Source organism: Hetaerina americana, unplaced genomic scaffold, assembly GCF_022747635.1.
Source record: "Hetaerina americana unplaced genomic scaffold, ioHetAmer1.1.p SCAF_2, whole genome shotgun sequence".
Classification (NCBI taxonomy): domain Eukaryota; kingdom Metazoa; phylum Arthropoda; class Insecta; order Odonata; family Calopterygidae; genus Hetaerina; species Hetaerina americana.
Window position 1 is genome coordinate 109488268 of NW_027286763.1, and position 25399 is coordinate 109513666.

Genomic DNA, 25399 nt, shown 5'->3' on the forward strand with positions numbered 1-25399 from the left:
GGTGATCAACACGGCATTAAATATGGTCGACGGAATGCAATGTATACAATTCGTGAAAATGTGGCCGAGAGAACAAATTGTTTTTCGAAATGGATTCAGAACCATTAGTGCGTTCCATATTAATCTTTCAAAGATGGACAAATATCTCGAGAGCTGATACAAATTTCCGATATACCATCAAATGAACAGGCTCTTTAACATGAATAATTTAAAGAATGGAGATTCAAAATCCCGCTAATCGGGTAACGCTGGTTATTGTCTATTGACTGAGGGTTGCCATGAAACAGTGCGTGAATGGATGGAAGGAAGAGGAAAACGTCTAAGACAACGGGTGGATCAAAGGAAGAACTGAGCTCGCCACTACAGAGCTAAATTAACGAGGAGGATTAAAGGAACAACGTGACAGCGTTGGGACAATCAATCACTTCAAAAACGTCAGTGAGGGTGATGTCAGCCAGCAGTGGGCAGTGGTAATAGGCCACTGCCGGCGCTATCTCTTCACGTGCCAACAGCGCGAACCGCGTGTGAACATTTCTCGTCACGAACAATCATCGAAGGCGTACTCGATGACAACTTCCCTAAACACGTCGAGTAGTATATTCACGCGTGGATTCTACGAGGGGCATCTTTCACGGATGGTCGTCACGCACTCGTGACGATGAAAGGCAAGATTGACCAAAACATTAAAAGTATATAATTATTTTCAGGGATTTTTTTCTGATTGTCCATGCTTATTATTTTAGATGTCTTTACGAGTCCCCAATCGCAAGGAAGTTACTGTTAACGTCAAAAAAAACCTACCTAAATTACTGCTATTTACTATTAGTATTTTCATGAAATAGTAAATTTTTTTATGGCCACTGGAACGAATATTCCATTTTGGGCTGTGAAAAAGAGCGCAATTCAATTCGCGAGAGCAGGAAACTAACCATCCTCACTTTTGCCCGAAAAGTGACTCATACTCATGAATCGACAAAATAAAGCACGACTTGACAACAAGTAATGTGATACGCATCTTTTAATGCATTCCTTTGTCAATTATAATTCCAAAATTCGAGATTTTTGACGATTCAAACAGAGATATTCTTTCCAGAGCAGCAATTTGACGAGGAAATGGAATGGAATATTCCTCCTCCAAGGGCATGTAAACGCTGAGTTCTTTATGTGAGTGTGTTCGCACTTTCATAGGTCACATAATCGATGAGGTTGGCGATCACGTTTTTTTTTAGTGATGAGTGAGGGGGGGGGGAGGAGGAGGAGGAGGAGTCGCGGGGCTGAGGCCGGATGTCGAGGAGGAAGTGGCGTGGGTGAAGTTGGCGCGGAGATGGACGGAAGTCGAAGACCGGCATAGTAAGCGGCTAAAAAAGCACCCATCAGCTGGGAAGACGCCATTCCGACAACGACCACCTTACGGCAACACGGCCGAACGTTAAAAACGGTGCGACGCAACGCAGGTAGCACACGCATGGCAATGCCAAGCCGGCGATTCAAGAAGAAAACGCGAGATTCATACTCGTATTTACACCACCTCATCATACGCGAAATCTCAGTTATTTAAGAGACCCTTGCATAAATCACAGCACATTTCATCAAAACATAAGTCTTCCACAAAAATGTTCTAAATTATAATACACTACATCGCAACCTGAAAAATGTCACAGTGTACTTTTCCCACAGATGATCCAGCATGTGAACATCAGGTTGCAAATAGCTGCACCTGACAAATTCACCCCTCGCAATTTGAAATAGGCAGCCAGGCAGATTGTGCAGCCCTATCGCACTAATCACACAAGTGTCGCCCTCTGGCTTTCTGGTTCAATCAACCACCAAAGCTATCAACCCGAAGTTGGGTTTGATAGGCGAGGGTAGAGTCCAACTAAGTCAACTAAGCCCAAACGGCGTGAGAAATTCACACACTGGGGTGCGAGGGTAGTCCTTTCTCTCATGTTGTCTTAATATTTAGTCACAAATGTTTTTAAAAAATGGCCAACAAGTTTCTTAGAAGCGCTTTCAAAGGTAAAGTTACGTAGGAAATCAAACGAGTCGACCTAATACGTATATATATCACCGGCAAACGATTCATTCAGCGGTTTGAATTATTTCTTTTACAGTTTAAAACCGAACAATTTCGTAATTTTCTTTACCATGGTAACTAGAGCAGCATCATCTTGATTACACCCTCTTCTCCCTACCCATAAAAAAGAAGGATGCGAAACACCCCTTGAAACTCGGAAGTTCCAAACTTGGCGTGGCCTCAATCGACCTTAGACTTCCCACCAAACGTAAAACAATCAGAAGCGATATGTGAGGGAACGATGCAGTTTTTAATCGTGGAATTCAACAGGAAAATGATTTTTTAAGAATGGGTAGAATATTTCGCCTTAATTTAAGGAATTTTTGAAACTGCATAAACATTGAATCAAAATGGACCAACAACAAGAGTCTTCGAAAACATTTTATTCCTTATTATCAGCCTTGCAACAGCGATAAAATAGCTGCGCAATAAATTGATTCACATCTTGAAATATGCAACCTTTCCCCATCACTAAAGTTTCCGACCTAACAAAGATACAAAACTTTTTTCTGAAATTGTCTGAGGTCGGAAACTTTTCAGACCACCCTCGTACCTACCCTTTCGTGGTGAGGAAAAACAAAAAAATGTCAGAAAACTTGCCCTCTTTCACGGATTTATTTCGTTTACTCCATCCTTCCACACTTCTTTCGCCCGTCACATTGGCGCGCAGTTTCATTCCTGCTCTTCTGTTCTTCTTTTTTTAGCGTTTCCTCGTCAGCATGAAGTGCCCGCTAGTCCATCCCTTTCCTCTCCAACCGTTTTACCCAATCCTCCCCCGCATATCTGCTTGAGATTCGACTGTCATCTTTTTTCTCCCAACGGCGCCAAATCACCAGGAGCATTATTTCTGTCGCGCACGTCTGTTAACTGGTGAACCCTATTCTCATCCATCCGTAGCCTACTCACTTCTCACAATAGCTTCCCAATTTTTACCACACACAGTCCAGGGGCAACCCACACCATTTATTTGCAATTTATGCTTACCCTAAGTGGGAGTGGGTACGGTTTTACACGCGGCTGATCCAACTGCCTTACAGAAATTCAATTTTTTATACACTCAACATTCGGCCAACAACCTCTACATTGATCCCATGTTTCGCAAACATTCAGCCATGGTACACATAAGCATTTATTTGTTCCCCGCTAACACCGGCTATGAAATCATTATCGCCATTATTCCCGTTGAGCGCGATTACTTACGTTGTGGAATCATTTCCCATAATGCCACTCCCTCCGTGACCTCAGAGCCATCTATCTCGGGCTTTCTGTAGACCTCGTGAGCTCTCAGGCTGCGGGAAATCCCCCGAATTTGAACCTCGCACCACAGAATAAAATGTATTAGACCGACTATCGCCCCCGAGAAAGGAGACACAATAAACTATTCCATCCAATTCTGATCTATTATATTTCTGCGAAAGAGCGATTGCAACGGATGCCGCAACATAACTTCTTTTTTTTAAAGAGGTTTTTCTTTATAAAAAAGGAAGTTATGTTGCCGCATCCTGTACTAGAATCATCATCGAAGGTAATAACACGTGATGCCGTATATTAACTGGACTAACCGAGTTTTCTGACACAACCATGGGTTGGGTGTCCGGTCACGATCAAAGTTTTAGAAGATGATAAATGTAATTTCAATTCCTGCATCGCAACTTCCAAAATTGTTCTCTTTACATCACAATTTACAATTCATGTAAATTTTGGGAAACGGCGCTTTGCGTGGACTACGGTATACCATGAAATACTAATTAGCTTCACAAAATAATTACATACATTGAAACGAGAGTACTGCCTCAAAACAGAGAGCTAGGCGAAAGGTTAAAAGTTACTGCCACGGCATCTCCCGTAGTTGCTTTGGAATTTGTCAAGGTATAAACAACAAAGTGTTAAAAGTTTGCTTTAACCTCGTGGACTGTGGCTCATCGCGCACGGCCACGAATGCCCGTGACATCTTATGCACAGCATTTCATCACAATATCTTTTACCTTTAAAGCCCCCAAAATTTCAGAATTTAAGACGACGCCTCGATAGCTTAACTGGCTAAAGCACTCGGCCGGACATCGAGGAATCCGGGTTCGAATTCCGGTCAAAGCGAGTGACTCTTACACTCTGAAATTAAGTTGCCGCAAACTGCAACTTGCTATCGATGGATGCACCATGCCATTAGCCGTCCAAATTACTGCAACCACGGGTATTGTTAGAGGCGACGCATCTGTCCGTATCTTTTGCATAGATACAAGTGAAGTATTTGGTTATTATCGTTAGGTAGGACGAGGTTGCTGTTTCGCCGTAATCTATCCACGCAAGAGAGACGCTGCGGGGTCTTTCAGCTATCATTCCCCCGAGTAGAGCCGAAACCGCGATTCCTTATCGGGAGGGTGATTGCATGGCACAGCAATCTGTGGCACTCTTTCTCGGGCGTGCCATGATTGAGATAATCGTGAAAAACTCCAGTAGTTGAAAGGGATCTCTAGATAACCGGAAGAGTCGGTTGCAGAGGCTCAACATTTTTAAATGTCACTCAAAACAAGTACATTTGGAGCGTACACTAATGTTAACCGTATTTGATTGAAACTTAAATGTGATCCCATTGCCTTCTCGGCGTCATTTCTCGAAGGGGTTGTTTCGTTGATGAACTAATTGAAGCGTTAACATCGGAGCTACTCTATGCCGCCTAATTTTCCTGGGAATTTGTGAAGATTCGCCGCGCTCTATTGGCCCGACGCACCGGGACTGGATCCAGCGGGCCTTGTCTTTCGTGTAGACTCGCGCCAGAAGGCACGCGACCCTGCGGCCGGGAGAGATGGGAGGTATGGGAAAGCGCGAGGGCGGAAATGAAAGGGATTTCCGGGTGTGGCGGCGGGAGCGAGATGGGCATGGTCAAGGGGAATGAGAAGTGTGCGAGATGAAAAGTAAAAAAAAAGATCCGCCGACCTCGCAAGGGGTGTGGCAACGTCCTTGCTTACCATTCTGGAGGTCGTGAGTTCGAATCGTGGAGCAGTAGGATTTATTTTCTCTTCGACGGGGATGGATGCTACCCAAGTCTTCGCTGCTTTTTTTTTATCCCTTTCAATTCAATTCGTCACCTTTTAATTTGTGTGGATCACCCGTGGGCAAAATGATCATCATTAATCATTTTAGAATAGTTTCCTACATGGGAACGATTTTCCTTTCCCTCCTTTGTTTACGCAGAGTTCATTTCCTTTCAAATCTCAAGACATAGAAAGGTTTCGAAATATTCTCGTTTTTTATTACATCAGGCCGGTAACTTTTTAATTGTGGAAAATACATAAAAATTCGAGATAATTAAAATGAAATTAAACTTAGGCAATCATTCAAGTAGTTCCCTGGCACCCTGTCCCATCAAGGTCTCGGTGGCTCAATGTGGTAGACCCGGGGGCTGGATGCATGGGCTTAATTCTATTGCGTGGATGGGGGGGACAACCTTGAGAGAGATTACTCGGTCGGGCGTGCTGTTTGCGATTTTCCAGTTTGAGCACGGCGCAACTCGTTTGTCGGTCGACCTTAGTGTTTCCCTGTGGGCACAGACCTCGCCGACCAACTACTCACAGAGGGAAACAAGTTCGAATCTCTTGTTCTTCATGGATGTTTTGCTGTCGTGCATATCAGTTTTCCTTGTTAGTTTACAATGCGGCATGAGAAGAGCTACGAAGAAAGAACTACGATTGCGTGTACACATATACACACATTCACATACATATATACACATTCAAAACACGAAATCCCACCTGACGGGGAACAAATATTCATTCACATAGAAACAGATACAAGGAAAAGGGATAGGAACACACATAGAGGACGAACACCGGAGAGGTGGGGAAGGCGGAATCAAGCAGATCACAAGCGCAAAAATATTTTCTTGACCGGGACTTGCCGGGCCGATGCTCTAACCACTTGAGCTATCGAGCAAACGTAATTTACACAATAATCTACGGGGGGTATATGCAACCAAGAGCCCCGATTCTTTGGCCAAGAGATGGCGTTAGGGAGCTGTTTCACCCACCAAAGGAGAAAATAGACAAGAGACACAAAGAAAAGGATAGTAGGATAGCAATCATGCAACATCATATGCATACATAACATTACACAGACACACACATGTACGTGTGTGTATCTGCGTATAATACATATGCGGGTCGCGGTAGACCAGGGGTTGTACATTGGACAACTGACCAGAGGACCCGGGTTCGATTTATGGGCATGCCCCTCTGGGCACCACTAGGAACCATTTCTTGTGTAAACGCGACATCAAATGCGAACTCAGTAAACAAAGAGCGTTTGTAAGAGTTTCACTTTGAATTCATTGGTGAAATAAATTAGTGATTCGCCCATTCTGGAATTAGCATTAGAAACGATTTTTAAATTTGGGACTCATAGATGTTAAAATCTAAACAGAGCGAAATGTTTACATGGATCCATTTCCATCATTTTCAGCTCGCTCTTTCGGGGACGTCGTTGGCAAATGGGACAAAACAGACGGCCCACGGCCTTATTGTCTCCCCCGCCCCATTCTTTTACGCGACCAGTCCATCATATCTCTCACTAAGACACTTTTTTTATCGCCCGTATTTTTTCCCTCTTCGGATAAAAAAAACTGAACTTTTGCTATGGAGCGAAGTATTTGTTCTGTTCTTGTTGGTGTTATAACCGCTTCCACGAAGAAATAAATTATTCGAGGGTCCATTTCTCATAATGGGAATACATGGAAGTTTATAGTTACCAATGAGAACACGTATTTTTTCGGTTCATGCAGACACAGAAAAAAATATTGATCGGACGAAATCAATCCTATTCACTGCGAAAATATCAATATTTTACGAAATTCTTGGCCAACTAAGGTGTGTAAGGTCCGATCGAAACGGAACAAGTTTGGTAGATATTGAATAATTAATTGGAAGAAATGAGGATGTTGTGGAAGTGAAAATGAATGGGCAAACGGCGTTTAATACTCAGGAACTATAGCTTAAAATAAGTTAAATACTTAAAAATATGAAAAGTAAAGGCAAAACTCCGGTCAACTTTCACATTAAATTTGATTCAAACGAAACATGTCGAGACTTCCACACCACACCGCCATAATGTAGTCCCTTGATATCCAGGGCGCCATTTAATCCGTGAAATTTTATTGAATATTCTTTTCATTGGATTTCTCATTTTTAAAGCCGAAAATGTAACCTTCATTCGAAGTATAAATTAATTGTTTAATTTTAATTTAATTGATGCAATTTCATAAATGAGATTTCTCACGTTAATTCTCTTCGGGGCATGTAGAACAATCTGGTTTTGTGTGAGGTTGTGGGTACAATATATTGAAGGATGGATAGTGGTGTTAAACATGTAACGTGAATTGGTCTAGTTCAGAGAAATAATACTTACACTTTATGTAACTAAATATATTTGAAGTGCGCTTGGCGAGTGTTTATTATCACTTCCATCGTGGAACGATTCAAACAACGTACGATAGATGAAACCATTACTCGTCATTAAGGGGTGGTCAAGAGGGTAGAGAGTTCTGCGCCACGGGCTGGAGGACCCGGGTTCGATTGCGGGTGACGTCTCTGGGCGTCCTCAGCTTCACCCAATATAACGCGTTTTTTTCTACAAGATCTTCGTGAAAAAGAATCTTCCTCGGCTGCACTGGCAAAAGAAACTAGCCCCCCCACTACCCTGTTTGCCGGTGAATTTCACCCGCAGTTTGGCTTATTACTAGGCGAGCTCCACCCTCACTTATTAAACCAACCTTCGGGTAGATTGCTCTGGTTTTGTCGGTGCTTCTCAAGTATTATTATCGAGAAAACCGGTTACTTAAGAACCAAACCGAACCACAGTAATCAACTGTTTCAGTACTCATTTAATTCTAAGCCAAGAGCCGAATGACTTTCACACTTTCAGCAGGGTAATAAGGGGGGATAGGGGGCAATTCCTTTCCCTGTGCCGCCCCTGGTTTCGCGGAAAGATCTGGTAGCGAACGAAAAACATAGTTCGGGTGAAGCCGAGGGTGCACAGAGACATCACTCGGAATCGAGCATGAGCACTCCGACCAGTAGCCCAGCCTCTGGACTACCACGCCCCTAAGTACTTCGATACGCTCAATGGCTCATTGACTCAAGAAAATGGAATTTCACGCATCTTCCTAAGATGACGCCACACGTTTTAAATGCCCCAGGTACTTTCGCGAGAGAAGATCCTACACTGTTTGCAAGTGCACTTCCACTCGGAAGTTGAACTCGCTCCTCAACCGCTCAAGCGAGCTTGAGTGCAACCTCGTCGACTTCAATGTCTGCGTTCGCCGGCACTGCCGCCCGGGCCGTACTCTCCGACATCACTTCAGCATTCCGCTAGGATTGCCCCGTCAATGCAGAGCACAGCGGGTGTTTTTTTCGCGGATCACGAGTTGATCGGAAAGGATAACGACTACCAGTCAATCTCCGGGAAGCCGCTTGCATCACGTGATGGTTTTCCATGGGTGATCGTTGGCCCAACTTCTTAAATCCACCCACGTGTCCTCCCTCCCCCCCGCGCCCTCATGGAGACCGACAGAAGGGCGTCACTAAAGCAAACCTTTCCCGACAGCCGTCAGCAAAGGTTTGCCATACAGTTGTCTAGCCACTAATTGGTGCGACGCCGTTCTCTGATCAGTTGTGACCGAAACTAGTTTGACTTAGCATCTGTTCACGCTTCTTGTTTGTAACTCTTACCCGTTCGTTTAATAAATTTCTCCTGGGTTTGTTTCTCCGGCGTTCGCCCTTTTCCACACAAGAGGTGACTTAAATTATTGCCGATAAGAGGATACCCTTCTTATCAGCGCTTTCCGAAGCCTTTCACCGAACCCCATGCCGTTGAAGAGTTAAACCCGCCGAGCTATCACACGGCTCTTCGCATTCCTTTGTTTTCTGCTTTCTTCATCGCTTTTGTGGTTCTCTACCTTTGGCGCAACGGCAGTAGTCTAAATGATTTTGCTGAAATTTAGACTTATTTTATTCTCCCTTTGATATGCTGTTAATCACGAGTTTTAAGATGACATCTATTAATTACGATGAAACAAATTAGATTTTTAAATTTTATTCTTTAAATTTGCCTCCATTAAATTTTAAGGTGAACAGTGCAACACGAATGTATGTATTTATGCTTGATTATATAATCATGTATTATCCATTTCGTCATTAATAAATATATTGCCATCTTTGTTAGACTTTTTCACTTAACTCATCTGTCCGAAAATACGACTCTCGTTCGACGTTGGCCAGCAATACGGCCATAAATAGCGCTAATTGCATGGTCCTAACTGAACTGAGCTCCCGCAATGATGGATGCGTTGATATGTAATCTTGACTTGCGGCCTCAATGTTATCGGATGCCATCCTTCTCAAGTGAATTCTTGGAACTCTTGAAAGAAATTTCTAAGCTCATCATTCAGAGGCGAGATTCAAGAACTGCTTTCCTAACGTACTTGCTGAAAGATTAATAATTCTTTCGAACTGATCCTCCTTATCGGAGAGCCATTGTGGTTTAATATGCAGATTCCAACACGCGATGCCCTAGACTAATTTGATTACCTAGGAGATGAGCAGGCGGTTAAGGATGTATCCTAGCGGTATTCTGCGAACAGACGAAATTCCGCCATCTAAAACCCTCCGAGTAAAAAAGCAGGGATTGCTCAAGGATTGATTTAAAATATTAAAATTTCATGACGCGCAATCAAATCCCTTCTTCCCAATCAGCTCCTATTGTAATGCGCGTATTGCGGCGACCCCGTTTAAGTTACTGTCGCGGCATCTCCCGCAGTTTCTTTGCTTCAGGTTTGCTTCAATGCTTTATTAGATATATTTTTAGCAGCAGTCTACCGGGTTAGGTTAGGTTTTTAGATTAGTTTATTTAGTGCCCTACGAGCCACCACTAGGATGTGTGGCAGGGGGTGACTACACGCAAAACTACCCTAGATCCAAAACACCTTTCCCTCCTAGTGCGGTCGGACAAACGTTATTTTATTCCGATCACTTGTCATTCGTGGAAGAAAATGACTTCTTAAATCCATCGGTTCTACCTTAAATCTCTCAAATTTTATGGACATGATAACTCTCCTACCGTAGTACATTGAAGGTAACGATACACTTCCAACATTCCTGCTAACGAGACGTCCTTCTAAGTTATGCAAGAGCTTCAATCTATAATTTAACCTTCGCTCCGAGAGTGATTACCAGGCTAGCAGCTCTAATATTCTGGTTACGCTACTAAGTTTATCAAATTCGGCTTCTCTACGCTCCACGCGATCCAATTCGCCGATCAATCCAACTTCGTGAGGATCCCATATATTTGCAGCATATTCTAAATGAGGCCTAACCAGCGACAGATAACATTTTTCTTTGACCTTATTATCACATTTCCCCAGGAGAGGTCGTGAGTGAGGGCAGCGTCCACGTATTTAACAGAGTCTACACCTTACTATTCCCGTGCTCCCATTGCAGCAGGCGTTCGGGACGCACTTTTATAAGTTTAATTCTGACGGCCAAGAGTAGCACCAGCGTTGTAATGATACCACTGAACTTCCGCTCTAACCAACTTGACAAAAAATAACCCTACCCCACATAAAATAGCTCAGCCCTTAGCTCCGCACACTTCCACCTCCATCAATTCCACCCACGAAGTTTACTCTCCTCTTCCTCGTTCACCCAGCATTCTCCATCTATCACCGGTCATGCGTTTTAGGTGCTTCTGAATTTATCGGCTGACTGCTGTGGAACTGGCGGAGGGATAACGGTTTTCTTCCTGTGTCGGTGTTATTCAAATTCTTAAATGTGCATGCGTTTGAAACCCCAAAATTAATGAATAATTTAAGGCAGCATATCCTCGCGAATCACACCAATTGAAAAGTAGGCTGACGTGCTCATATCCGGTGACAGACAAGACAAGATTTTAACGACCGATCGTCTGACACCCCCAGGACAGAGTTTTCTCCCTTCCATTGTTCCCTCGCGTCACCCGATTCCGCGCGACAAAACAGCATCATTTCGCACACTTTGCAGTCCTGCTCCCCCCCCCCCCAGAGGGATGCGTGCTCAGCTGACAATGGGGAATGGGAAGAATTTATCTGCGGCGGAATGGGGAACGCGGCAAGCTATAAATTATGTTAAGGATGGTGGAATTCAAGAGGAGAGCGCAGTGGAAGAGAGAGAGGGGGGAGCGGGATGAGTAGGAGGGAAGGAGGGGGGGAGAGAGATAGGGAGGTAAGAGGGAACGAACGGGGAGGGAGTTTGAGGAAGAGGGGACTTCCGAAAGAAAGAGGAATGAGTGAGAGCCGGCGGCATCAGAGGTGCTGGGTCAGCCTGAGGAAGCTCCCTGATAAAAGGGCTGCTCTGTGGCCCAGCCTACCCCGAGGATGAAACTCCTGCTCGAGCTTGGGAGGTCGAGTTACCGCGATCACTGGGGGAGGGGGAGGGCGGAGCGGAGGGGGAATGGAATAGCGGCGAGTGGTCAGGGGAGAGGTTATGGGGGGGAGGAGGGGCGGAGAGATGAATGGCGGCGGCGGAGCGAGGGACGATGGCCCGGGCCAAGTAACGACGCTGCGGTCCTCGGAAAGATCCCCCCCCCCCAGAATCGCCTCGTTTCCCCGACAACAGAAAAGAAGAGCGCCACTGGCTCCACCCCCGCGGTACACGCGCGGGTGTCGTCTCACACGCCCGCGCTCTCGCAATCGCACGCGGGGCGGCGAGAGAGGAGATTCAAGAGGGTGGGAATTGGAGGCTCGTTAAGGGATTAGACGGACATTTGCGTTCATTCCCAAGCGCGCCTATTCAAGGAAGGGGACCGAGGCGGTCGTTCGCGAAACGTTAATTTCCGTGTTTCCGGGAAATATTACGTGGGAATCGATAATGGGAAAACAAGCTCGAGTCCCCTCGCTCCATTCGCCCATGTTGACCCGACATCTCAAAAGACTGACGGAAAGATCGTCTTCGAAGATGTTCACTTCGTCTATGATTAAATTTCTATCACTACGTAATTGTTCTTCGTGAATTATTCGCCGAAATAGCTTTCGCTTGAGGTTGAATTCGCAATCTTTTTGAGACTCGTTCCCCCTCTCTTAGTAGTGCGATGGAATGAAGATAATTCAAATCCAAATGTGGACGTTAACGCACATTAAATTTTCAAATAAGCTGCAAAGAAAACGCATTCCGCGGGAATTCGCGGAATGAAAAAATCTGCTAATTTGATTTAGCGAATGAAACACCGCGGCGAGTTGATGAGAGGAGACGCCCATTCATCCTCGAGGGGGCGGTGACATGGAGAACTGCTTTGAGTAATAGATGGAAACCGGATGTTGCCCGCGATTACCCGAGATGCCGAGTAAATTTCAATTCAATTCCAAATTCCTACCTGTATTATCCGGTGATCGCGCCATGCCTAGGGGTCTTCAAATATTACCCCTCGATTCGGCAAACATGGCCGTGTTTGATCACTCATCCTCCCGAGGTCGAAAGACTCATAACCATGCGAGGCCTTGTCAATTCACCTTCGCCCTTCCTCGTTGCCTAACCAATGGTAAATAATGCGACTGCCATACCCACATGTTTCTCCTCATTCCACACACGGTTAAGTGCAACCGCAAAATCATTTGCAACGGCATGGAATCAATAAGATTTTTTGGCAAATAAGAATAATTCGTAAAATTTTGCAATTATTTTCCTAGAATTGTTCTTGCACATTCGAAAAGCTCTGTGTCAATTCGTTACTTCACGTCAGAGGAAGCTTGTGTGAGAAAGAGCTCAGTAAAATAGGCGAGGCAAGAGACTCGAGTCGTCCTCGGGGATCTGAGCGAGCAATGTGATGGGCACGTGAGGGAAGTCGGGCTCTCCGCTGGAGCGCGGGTCGCTCATGGTCCTCAATTGCACAGTAAATGATGGGTTCTTGCTCGTCGGACATTTCCTTCTCAATTCCACCATCACTTTCCGAGAATTTCGACCCAGCCCAGGCAACTCAAAACGAGACGGCTGCTCCACCCATCGACGTCGTTTGAAATCGCAAAGTGAGGGGCCGGGGATGTGACGCAGGTATGCGGGATTAAAGACACCCTACATCTAATGCATTTATTTGGCCATCTGTTTGGCCTATATTGATCCAATCGAGCTCATTCGACGGACATTTGCCCACATTGGAAGTTGGGCGAATGGAATGCATTCAACCCCGGGATTAAACTCACCCTTATTTGTATTTGTATTTTGCCGGCTTCGGTGGCGGCATTCCAAGGGTCGCGGGTTAGATTCCCGCCTGGGTCGGTTTTCCTCCACCTAGAGCTTGAGTGTTTGTAATCGTCCACATTGTTTACACTTTTGATAGTCCGATGCAAAGGCCTAAAAGCGCTTTTTTCGAACTATGGCTAAATAAATAAATGTTTTCAAACTGGCATCAGAGCTACTTTCCTCAAATGATTCCCCATCCAGTTCTGCACGCATCTTAAAGACACTTTACGATTAATGAAAATAATGTTCAACAACCCAGACACGACTTTAGCGAAACCATCTCCATTCCACGAAATAAGTCTTTTTTCGGCCGTAACTAATACTATGGCCTCGTTGCATAAATGGTTGAGGAAAAAAGAACACCATCCTTCAATAAAAGAAAACCAATTCCAACATCAACACTTTTAACGAAACTGAAACTAAAATTAAATTTCCTTAAAAATTTTAAGCATTTAAGGATCTCCCAAACTTTCTCCAAACTTTACCCAGGGCAATATTTTAATGACTCGCGATGACGGCATTGAGGGGTCACCAACTTCGAGCCTGTTTTGGGAGATTATTTCATTTCAGTCTCGGTCTAAGATATCAGTCTCCATTCCATAAACGCCACCGTTAATCAAAGCTCTGCAACAATTTTCCGGGATCTGAAGTGCTCTGTTCTACATGGAACATTATTGCTCATCAAACAATGACCTCAAAATATATTATCTGGGCCCGGTATACAAGGGAAACGCAGGGGACGGATGAGGCAACACACATTTGATAATTAAATTAACGCACCCGGTAATTCCAAAATAAATAAACAAAATATACATACCGATGAGTATATGACTATGACAGTCAGTTGCGCCGGGACATAGCCTTTCTCGACCGGAAGCCGTAAAAATGGGCCAATCAAAGGAGAAATAAATTACGCGTGGCTGCAAGTTCATGCATAAGCTACTGTGCGTCAATGAAGTCTGCGATATTACAGTGCAAGGGTTATCATGCAATAAAAACGCCCAAGGCCATGACAAAATCCGGGTGGTCTCGATTCACTATTTCCCGAGGTGAGCACACGCCGATTCATTGCTTCCATTCACGGAGCGGCCATCTCCATCATCTTTGCTTCCTTTGCTCCCATTCTGCAGTGAGTGTGTTGCAGATTTCGAATTATGACGTTCTTCTCCATTAGTTCTGATGCTATGAAAGATTGCGTGTCTCGATCATCACCCTTGCGGTCGTAAATTAATATTAAACGACCCGACTCCACTCGAGAGAAGTTCCTTAGCGCAGCATCCGAGAGATGCGGGAATTTCCATTGCGTAAAAAATGCCCACTTGAAACCATTTTTGCGTTGAAATGGCTCTGGCGTATCCTAGTGCGTCCCGCAAACGCCGCAGCTAGTGCGCCCCCTCGTCGAGTAAGGAACGAAATCAACCACATTGGGATTTAGGGATGTTGAAAATGCTTCGACGAGTCTGATATAAACGTTAGATAAACCAGAGCCGCACGACCTTTCCGTGCAGCGGGCCATATAAGAACTTCCAAAAGTTCAAGGGGCCAAAGTTCAAGCGAGATTTTCAATGGAAAAATTAGTTCATTTGCGAATGATTAGCCAAACAATACATAATTAAATTTTACTGCCTCTGCCTTATTCCATTTAATAGAGCATTGAAAGCAGTTCAACTTTCAATAACATTCGACCCCTAAGCATACGATCTTATTAATTGCGTTGAAATTTCCGGCATTGGCCTGGTATTTCCTGAATTGACTAGGCCGACTGGCAACAGATTAGAAGCCCTGTTGGACTGAATATGGATAGAACCACACGCACACAATAATAAAAACAACAAAAATAATAGATTACTACAATCAAAGCAGCATGGCGCGCGCGAATTCTTCTCTAACTGCAATGGGTGGTGCATTGCCGCCAGTCACTACTCGGTGTACCCCTCTGACGGTCTTGAAGGTAACATCCAGGAGTAAAAGGGATCAGTGGGGGAACTTTGGGGCAGGCGTGTGTCACGCGAGTGGCAGGCGGTCCAGGTGCACTGGGGGAGGGGAAGATTCCATTTTAAGGGATACCTGTATGTAAGTGTGTTTTGCAAGGCGAAACATTTTAATGACGACATCACGGGCACCTTGCGCAGTGTTCGCCAAGGGATATTGTTCGCTCACCACGACGACACTGTGATGAACGCGAAATATTAAGGAAAGGGGTTGCATTTTCACAATCCGCCTCGAAACATGTCAACACTTTCGTACATTAGACGGATTGTATGTTAATTCCATGAAAAATAAATTGGAAAATTTTTATTTCAAATAGTTCAATTGAGTCATCTTACACGAGTCATTACCAGATAAATGACCAATAATTACCTGATAAATAGCCAAATAGAAACATTAGATAAAGTTCGAGGAAATTTCACCACATTTGGGAAAGACATGTTCACGAGAAAAAGGAAGCGCGCTGCAATTACTGAAGAGATCAGGGTAGGCCACCCTTTAGAAAATATGAGAGCCAGTGACACAGTGAGTAAGACATCTGGAAAAATATCGGATATTACTTTCCACTGCGGGGGAGTCATTAGGTCCCTATAGCGCACTTTTTTCCTCGCAAATTGCACGACCAGAACTAATTCAAGGGCAAACACACAATGCAATAAAACCTAGGCAAGAACCCTCCTCGAAGCTACCTACTTATGATATTAATTAACAATATAAGAAAAGACAAGTCTAATTTATTTTTTTTGCTCTCGTTCGCATAGTTTGCATAAAAACTAGTTGAGGTCATTCATAACTTGGGATTTGTTTATTAGACAGCGAGTAAGTATTTTTATTTCTTAGCTTGACCACGCCTTTTAACCTAAGTGTGGCCAATATTTCAAGATATTTAATCAATGTAAACATTTTAGAATATCCGTCAGCATTTTGAAATCCTTAAGGCGCTCTAGGAACGCTAAAATCTTTTATCTCGAGTATGAGAATTAAATGCAAAAGTCATGGACGGTGAAAAATCAGGAATTTCTAGAAATTCTTGGTTATGGGCGAAATGTAAGGCAGAGCGCCCAGTTATCACACAAAAATTATCGATTGGCGATGGGGCCTCAATATTATTAATTGAGCGATAATTTGATGCTACGACCTTGCGGCTTCTCAGCAAACCCTCATTCTGGTCGGACAAACCGGGTCGGCGTCGAATGAAAATATCGTTATAGATCGATAATCAAATAACATTGACGTGAAATATTTCCTCGGGGTTTTTCTGGCGCACACTTCAATATTGATAGGAGAGCTTCTCTCAAACGATGCCAGTGCGTCCGTCGGACCGAAAGAAAACTGAAACCATTCCACAGAAATGACGAAAAGAATGCAATAAGCATATATACAGAGGATTTCACATGTTTTGAACTTATGAAATGAGGAGACCTTGACTAAAAATATGGCGAACATCGAATACTAACATCTGACAAATAATTTATGATCGAGTGCGAACCATCTCCTCGAACCACGAAGCCAATGATCTCAATATATCTGAAATGTGATCACGATAGTGGTCTAAATATTAGAGAGAAACTGACAGGGGGAGTAATCAGGGGGATGATTTCATGGGGGGTGGGGGTGTTCCATCAGGGTGATTTCACGATAACATTTGGGAATTCAGCCATAGGTTAGTGCATGCCGTCAAATAAATCCATCCACTGTTCAACTACAAATGGCAAGAGTTTATCAGTTTTCTGAAATGGACGGACATCGACGTATTCCAGTAACAATATTTCACGCTCATCGTTAGGAATTCATCTTTTAAGACAGAGAACCTAAATCTGGGGGGATGGGATTGCATGGGAATAAAATATTCTGGTGGTACACTTACAATGTTAACGACAAGACAGGAATGGCATATAACAATTCATGAATAGGATATGGCAATTCAAAGAGACCAGAAAATATATATGAAGCCAATCACAAATGACGCGGTATTTTGTGCAAGCAGCCTCGTGCGCTTTCTTTACAAGGGAACCAATGAAAATATAATCATTCCATTGATAATGCACGCTCGGGGTGGCCTAGAGGTAATAGCGCTCGACGGAAGGGTCTTCGGCTCAAATGGGGGTGTGGCAATTCTCCACAACGACCAAACAGGAGTTGTGCGAACAACAAAAGAGGATTGACTTTTCCCACATCTCGAATCGGATAACCCTCCATGGAAGTAGTATGCCTACTGCTGATAAACAACCACATTTTTTGGCACATTCTTATGAGAGGTGACCTACATGATGAGCGCTATTGGCGTGCGGGTGTATAAGGAGGCTTCAGCCAAACCTAAAATTATGCGTTATACGACAAACAAGAGTAGGAGGCTGATGGAATTTTTTTGGGTGGAAATTATACCAAAATTCACGATAACTCGTGTCGATCGAATAATTCTTACATTATATCATGATAGGAATGCCGCGGTTGATGAAACCTTTCCGACCCTACGGAGCATGTATTACACAAACGAATGCTTTCGCATCCTCGTGTGTGGGGAAAAAATAAACGTGGAATGTGAAACACTATGTCAACTGAAGATCGAACTGTGCCTGGTCCTCGTCAAGAAGCAGGGGATTTGTCACTAATGACATATTTTCGAGTTAATGCGGTGACTTGTTGAATAAAAATCCGCATGTTTTGCTCGATGAAGAGGAAAAATTCACTTGAAGGAGCACATGCGCTCAAGTGTCACTCTTCGAGGCACTCTCGGGCTATTTCCCCCCTCCCCTCCCCAACGCCGCCACCCACCTCCCTTCGCCGCTCCTCCCTCTCGTGAGCGCAGCTGCCAGATCTCACCAGGCTACGAGATATACGGCGAGGCTCACGGCCGAGATGGCACAATGTAAGTGCCCTACCCATCACTGCATTTCTTCTCAAAAAAAAACATTGCGAGCATTCACAGGCACAAATGTCGGCTATGACAACAAGAGGCGCAGAAGACTGCGATAAACGGCAGGGAACTTCATCGTTACCGGGACCGCAGTTTAAAAAAAACGTATACTTTCTCGCAGTGTTAATATTTAGTAACGTGTTGGGTAAGGGTGATACCCCGTTATTACGACGACTCGCAGTCAGGAATTTCGGAAACATCATTCTAATCAACAGATTGGTTCATAATGTGTTTTTTTGGTTTTATAATATCTCTAGACTACATTTAAGATGCGTCACCATTTTACTTCACTATCAATGAACCTAGGGCAAAGCAAGACAATCTGCAGTGTCTAGATGCACCGACGGAAAGCAATGAGTAGATTCCTAACCTCGAGCTGCCGGTTATTTGGTCTACTCGGCTAATACATACTGCCAACAAGTCGGCAAAAAGATAGGTTTAAATTCCCTGAGCACTAAACGAATCCGATAAAAAAAACACGTTTGCACCAATACACAGAAATAAGGTCAAACTGTGGAGGTAGAGTATAATAGTTGAGTATGCACAATAACCAGAAGGATATTGGCGCGAGCGTTCGAGATGCAGGAATAACTCGAAATTACTTTCTCGATATGGTAAATTTAAACTAATGCTTATTGGAGACCATTAATTCTCGCCAGCGAGAAATTCTTGCGCCCCTGGGTTCCTGCTCACATTCTCTGAAAAAATTTGGGAACATCGGCGCCAGGCTAGCACGAGAAGGCTTGGCAACAGGGCGATTCTCGAGAAAGGCATAGAGTTCAATAACTACCTTTAAAAGGACCGCATAGATACATATTTTATGTCCCGGGTAAAAACACACCTATCAGCATATTACCCTCTTAATTGAAATAATTATCTGAGAAGTAATGGAATGGTCACATAACACATTATTTTATCAACCTAATTATTCTCCATATCATACATTTAAGGGCATTGTTAGTCAAGTAGGCAGGCCGATATCTCTCATTCTGTTTGAGTAACTTAAAATGTTGTTATAAATATCTTTAGTCTTTCCCACAGTTCTTCCTCCTTTTGCCGCCCATGAAAATCCAGAACGAGTACTTGAACGGGAAAATTGGAACAAAATCCAAGCATAACATTTTATTAAGAGAGCTTTTAATGGCTTATTTCTCCGGTCGCAAAAGAATGACCATTGACTGATATTGAATATATATTGATATCCAAGAAGGGATTGCAAATTTACGAGCTGAATGATATACCTCCCAGGGAAGCGAAATTATGTCCGACTGCACATTGCATTGATAAAATGGAATATGAAATCATACAAACGAGAAAGCGCAGCATTAACTGAATTTTAACACCATTCGTGGATCAAGGAACATCATTAACTTGTCAATAAATAGCCGAAGTCAATTTTTAATAATCGACAGTTTAAATGAACACTTTTGTCACGGTAACCAACCCATAGGTTACTGAGATGACGTTACGTACACAATCACTTTGAAACAGGAGTATTTATGAAGCAACTTCCAAAAAATGTAAACGCAATAAAATATTGACAGGAACAATTTCTCACAATTTAAGAATATCAGTATGACCTTCAACATCGCAGGAATTCGATTAACCCATTAATTGAAATATAGGTCCAAAATCAAAACCTACAATATGTATGCACAAAATTTCTCTTACAAAATACTAGTCACAAATGCTTTGACAATACTCAATTGATCCAGGAGATCGACTCCCAAAATAATGGGCTTCTAGGGTTTTATTACAGTGTAATGACATGCCTATGACAATTTAAATATACAACGATACTTGGAAACGTTTGAAATCACACGAAATTATTACTCTCACATAAAACTGCAAGAAAAAATACAGATAATGAATCATAACTATGGACTACAGTAATTTAAAATGAAAAAATAAGGATCATTCCAAGGGCACCAAGAGTATTCCCTTCTGCATACTTAACTACTATCAGACTTTAAATTCTTCTTGATATTTAAATTGACATGCATACTTTATAATACCGGTATGTTCATATGAGGATTTTTTTTCGTAGGCTAAAAAATGAATCCGACCTAAATAATCCGGGGACAATGTGAAGGATAAAGTACTGGCAGAAATCATACAAAATAATTACCATAAATAGTGCCAGGAAGGGATCAACTTATTCATGTGTCTAAATTATTATGCACAAGTGTACAGCATGTGGGACGAATCCAGTCAAGCTAGCAAAATACATAAAGAGCGTGAACTACAGGGAATATTAACAAGCATTTGAAATCATAGAAAGTCTTATATTCTTTATACTGTTACATCTATAGCAGTATAGACAAACAATATTTACCGGATAAATTTCCTTGTACCACTTGGGGGAGAAAACAAAACAGTGAAAATGACATAACTCTGTACAGAGCAAAATTAAGAAATATCAGAATTAATTAAATATGACTGAAGTAATTTAATGAATGCAGATCATATTGGCAATATTATTATCAAATATGAAGGTTAATTATGCTTTAGAATCAATAAATTGTTTATATATAGGAGTATTTATCAATTACTTTCATGGAAAGCATTCCATTTATTTCACTGCATTCAAATATTTAAAACCATTTATGACAAAACTAAAAGTAAATTCTATCCCGAGATGTTTTTTATAATAACTAATACAAATATATTTACACCATTTACACCAAATTAAAACGTAACAATTGGTCAATGCATAGCCTTCGGTCTGACCCACTCATCAACACAGAAAACAAGCACCCTGTACAACTCCTACTATCTGATACAAGGCAGTGAAACCTCCCATCTTATGCATCATTTAATAACTCCTTAAAAACGTTTTAAAAGATAAGAAAGAACAATTTCTTCACTGGCAGCCATGTCATTACTATACGTCCTTATGTATCTTACCTGTTGTTGAGCCTTTGTGTATCCGAGTAGGAGTACACCGAACACAGTAAGATATATCCTAAGATTCATCACCACTTCCTTATAATAGTTCAAAAGTTGGAAATCACCAACACTGGTAAAAGCACAATGTACGTATCTTCCACTTTTTTGGCACAACCTCTCACTCCTTCGGCAGCACTTAGATCAATGAAAACTCAGTGTCAGTCAACCGAAGTAGTTCCATGGCATGGCACTGGCCGTACTGCATATCCCTACGCTCTGCGTCACATCCGGTATCTTTTAAGCAGACGTATTTTAGTGTAAATGTAAATAAGAGTTTGCATCGCTCTTACAGGGTTTTCAGTGCTTCATTGTGTGTTATATTTTATTCCGGTGTAACGAGTTACTTATTTTCTTTTGTTTCTTAAAAATCATGTGACGTGATACTATATGTACCTTAATTATGTGAGGAGCTAACAAGCATATTTCTGAACTTCATTAGCTTCAGTTTTCCCTGGTGCGGTAAGAAAATGTGGCACAGCTGTTTTCGCCGGATTAGTAGCCAATGTGGACTAGATTACTAGATTTAGACTTGTTAATTTAAAGACGAAGTAATTGTGGATCAACTTTTTTACGTTCTTGCATCATGATCGTCACCGGATTCCCTATCTGTTGCTTGATGTCGTGTTTTGAGAATTAATGCACATTTATTGTGAATCTGAATAACTACAGTAATTTCGGGCATTTGAGCCAGTCTCTTCAGGTTTCGAGATAGGTACGGTGCGCTCTACCTGAAGATCTTTCTTTCCATCTGGTGGTTCGCTTACTACTTTTTCACGAAAGACCTTTGTGTGACTCAGAAGTCTACTTATGTATTTTTAAAGGATTTTATCAGTTTGGCAGACATTTGTAATATTTTTTGTGGGTACGGAGATGTAAAAAATGTTATAAATGGTTTCCTATGGGGGTACATATATATTCATGGCAATGAGACGTTTCTGTTCAAATGTAGTCTAGTCCGGGGTGGACCAATGGAAGTTTTGAGTTTTTGGCGGTAATTACAGTGTTGTCATAATAATCGTCTCATTACTTGGATCTTTTTCTTTCCAGTAGCAAACACCACGCGACTTAAGATTTCTTGCCGTGTTTACCCGTAGTTACCGATCACGCAAAACAGCGCTGGGACACCTAAAATTGATTCTTAATCAAAAGCCGATATACCCATTGAAACACAATGGTGGCTGTGATAACGACTAGAGTTAATGACCATATTTAGTTTTTAAAAAATTAAAAATATTTGTTCTTCAAACCCTACGGTTTGCTTGATAAAATTATGATTATCATGTGAGAATTTTTTTTCGCCGTGAAATTTTCAAGCCACAAATAAGGCATGATTAAAACCAAAGAATGTATTTATAAATTAACCGCCTGATTCACATGCACCCATAAACATATATTTTTTCATGCATTCTCTCCACCTCTAATTATCTCCAGAGTCTGTTAGGTAGTTATTTTTCATCTCCAAGAGCTGGCATCGTTCGTTTTTCCTTTGTAAGCCTTTCATAACTATTGTACGATTTTCTATAAGGGCTTCACATGAATGAAATCTCTCCTGTCTATGCATATCTCTTTTAATGTAATTTCAATTGCCCAATTAGTTTAATACTTCGTTTCAGCCATTTAGTTGTGTAATTCTCAGCTCTCCTTGCCTTAGCTTTTCTGCAATCCAGATTAAGAGTAGTAGCCGGAAGTGAGTATTATGACCAATAAATGAATTGGTAAACAGCATTTAATGGAGTCAAAGTTTACTGAAAATCGAGTGGTAGAGAATTTAGGCACATTACAGTATTCCAAACAATACCAGTTAAATTCTAAGATTCGGCACCTTGCTCAGGCAAAGTAATCCAAAGTTGGTTGTATTTAGAACTGAATGCAGTAATTTGTATTAGGTAACAAAGATTTTACGTAATAAAATAAAAAATGTTTTTTAATTTTAATAGTGGAAGTCCAGTGGTTAGAGAGCTGGGCTACTGACAAGAGAGCCTGGGGTCTAATTCCAGGCGATACCTTGGGGCATCCTCAGCTATAGCCAAACTATGCAATTTTTTGGATACCACATCATCCTAGGAAACCACACGTGGCAGAGAGAAAGGAACTGGCCCCCTCATGCCCAGATTGGGCTTAGTACTAGGCGAACTGTTGCCTATCAGAAACCACCCTTTGGGTTCATTACTGTGGTGGTTTAAATTTGAAATGCTCAATACCACAGATGTAGTCACAGAGTGTGACTTGGTTCCTTTGTTACCTACACACACGTTTAACCTTAATGCTGTTCCCTGGCATGGCATCCAAAGGTAAAGAAAAATGATTTTTAGATATTTAATCCCTTTCACTCATTCTGAGACTAATAATGTTCCTTGTTTTGAGTAGAATAAAGCATAGGAAACATCTAGTGGGGAGAGGGGGGAAATTTTCATATGCGACCAAAAATATTTTTTATTTTTCATTCAAATATAGTAAAAATATTTGTGAAATTTGAAACTAATAGCCATACAGTTTTCAGTTTGAAATACAGCATAATTATTCAAAATAAGTTTCAAGCATTTAAGTAATATTCATTTTAAGTTAAACTGAATCCAAAATTGTTCCCAAAGAAGGGAGGAGAAGGAATGGAACCGTTGGATCTGTCCTTGGTTTAAACTCTTTTGACAATATTCACCTACCTCAGTTTATCCTTTCTCTCGAATCAATTTCTCTTCTCCGTTTGGTGATTGAACTCTCGGGTATTAGTGCTGGATGTTTTCAGTGCCTTAAGATGTAACTTTAGATTCTGGTCTTGTTGCTGCACATCCCACTTAAATGAGGGAGGAAGGTTCTTCCACTGGTCGCCTCAGAAGTGCAACTCAGAGCCAAGTGTGAAATATGACAACTCTTTCTCCAGTTCCATTACACTTCTCACCCAACAAACTCTCCTTGGGAAAGAAAATATTCATACACAATAGAAATATTGATTCACTAGGAAAAATAATGAAACCGAATGAAATAAGTTAAATTTTTTTAACAAATTCTTCAAAAATACTTTTCAATCACTTCCCCATTCGCATGAAACTATTCAGGATTTTTTTCAATATTGGCTCGAAGGGGTCAAAAGCAAATAGATTGCGAAGGCTGTAATGCTCTATGATTTCCACTGCATTCATTTTGTTCAGGGGATGATGGTTCCACGTGGATTCCAGGAGACATCTTTTTTATAAATGCACCTGCTGTGAAGCTGATGAATTTGCACTCACCTGAGCACTAGAGATATAGTGAAAGGATGATGGAAAAGTAGCCTTCACGTCACTCTATTATTGTCGTCTACGTATTCTAGATATAGAAAAGAAGATATTAATTCTTCCTTGAATCCATCAAAGAAATAAAAATAATAGTTTTAATTATGCATTATACAGAAGCACACACGTTAATAAGAAATTAAAGTCATTGTAAAATGAAGTTCAACAATTTTCCTTTAAAAGTATATTGGAAATGGCATTGCATTGCAAAGTAAAATCTAATTTAAACGGTGGGAGTACGGAGATATATAGTACTGAGGGCATTAGTTGCAATGAGGAGTTCACAGGCCTGTACAGGTTACTTTGCACCTCCAAACTTTCAAATTATTTTTCATCAGGCTTCGGTAAAAAGAGTAATCCCATTTTTCAGTCTCCGCAACGCATTCTTAAAACAGTCTTTTGTGCATCACAAGGCTTCCACAGAATGTGTTGAACAAAAAACACGGTAACTTTTATTTATAACATGTATTGACATTCAAAATGTACATTGGAATGAGACAAACTACAGTTGATTTTATGTTCTACTTATACAAAAGAAATGTGGCATGGAGTAGGCTGTAAGTCTATAAATTAATAATAAATCCAAATATTCCACAAGTTTAATTTCTTCCTAATCTCCAACACTCCTCCTCTGATAAAGCAAATTTGTCATTCCATGTGATAAAAGGTTTTTAATTGAGGTTTTATTACACCACAAATTTTCAAGAGCTAGACTATACAGAAGAAAGTACTGGGCACATATGTTCTACTCTAATTTTAGCATTTGCTAGAATAAGTGAAAATATCTTGAACATAAGTAAAAACCTAATTTAACTGGTGGAAGATTGGGCTATGTAGTACCAAGGGCAACAAAATGGGTTACAAAGGAGCAGTGTTGGGAAACATCTATCATAAATGGAATGATCAAGTGAGGATCAATATAGGTCTGCACTTCTTTTCCCAAAGA

General features: G+C 41.8%; 1 protein-coding gene across 2 annotated transcripts in view; it reads right to left on the reverse strand.

Annotated features, from left to right (window-relative positions):
- Positions 1-21334, reverse strand: part of Sdc (Syndecan) — a 130049-nt gene extending 108715 nt beyond the window's left edge. Inside the window, exons 1-2 of one of the 2 annotated variants that reach the window (XM_071585931.1) lie at positions 21143-21334; positions 20571-20591 (exon numbers count right to left, since the gene is read on the reverse strand). In XM_071585931.1, the coding sequence (XP_071442032.1) occupies positions 20571-20591; positions 21143-21211 (90 nt within the window). In that variant the 5' untranslated portion in view covers positions 21212-21334. The remainder of the gene's footprint in view (positions 1-20570; positions 20592-21142) is intronic. The other variant, XM_071585932.1, reaches the window with a different exon arrangement.
- Between the last annotated feature and the right edge of the window lie 4065 nt (positions 21335-25399).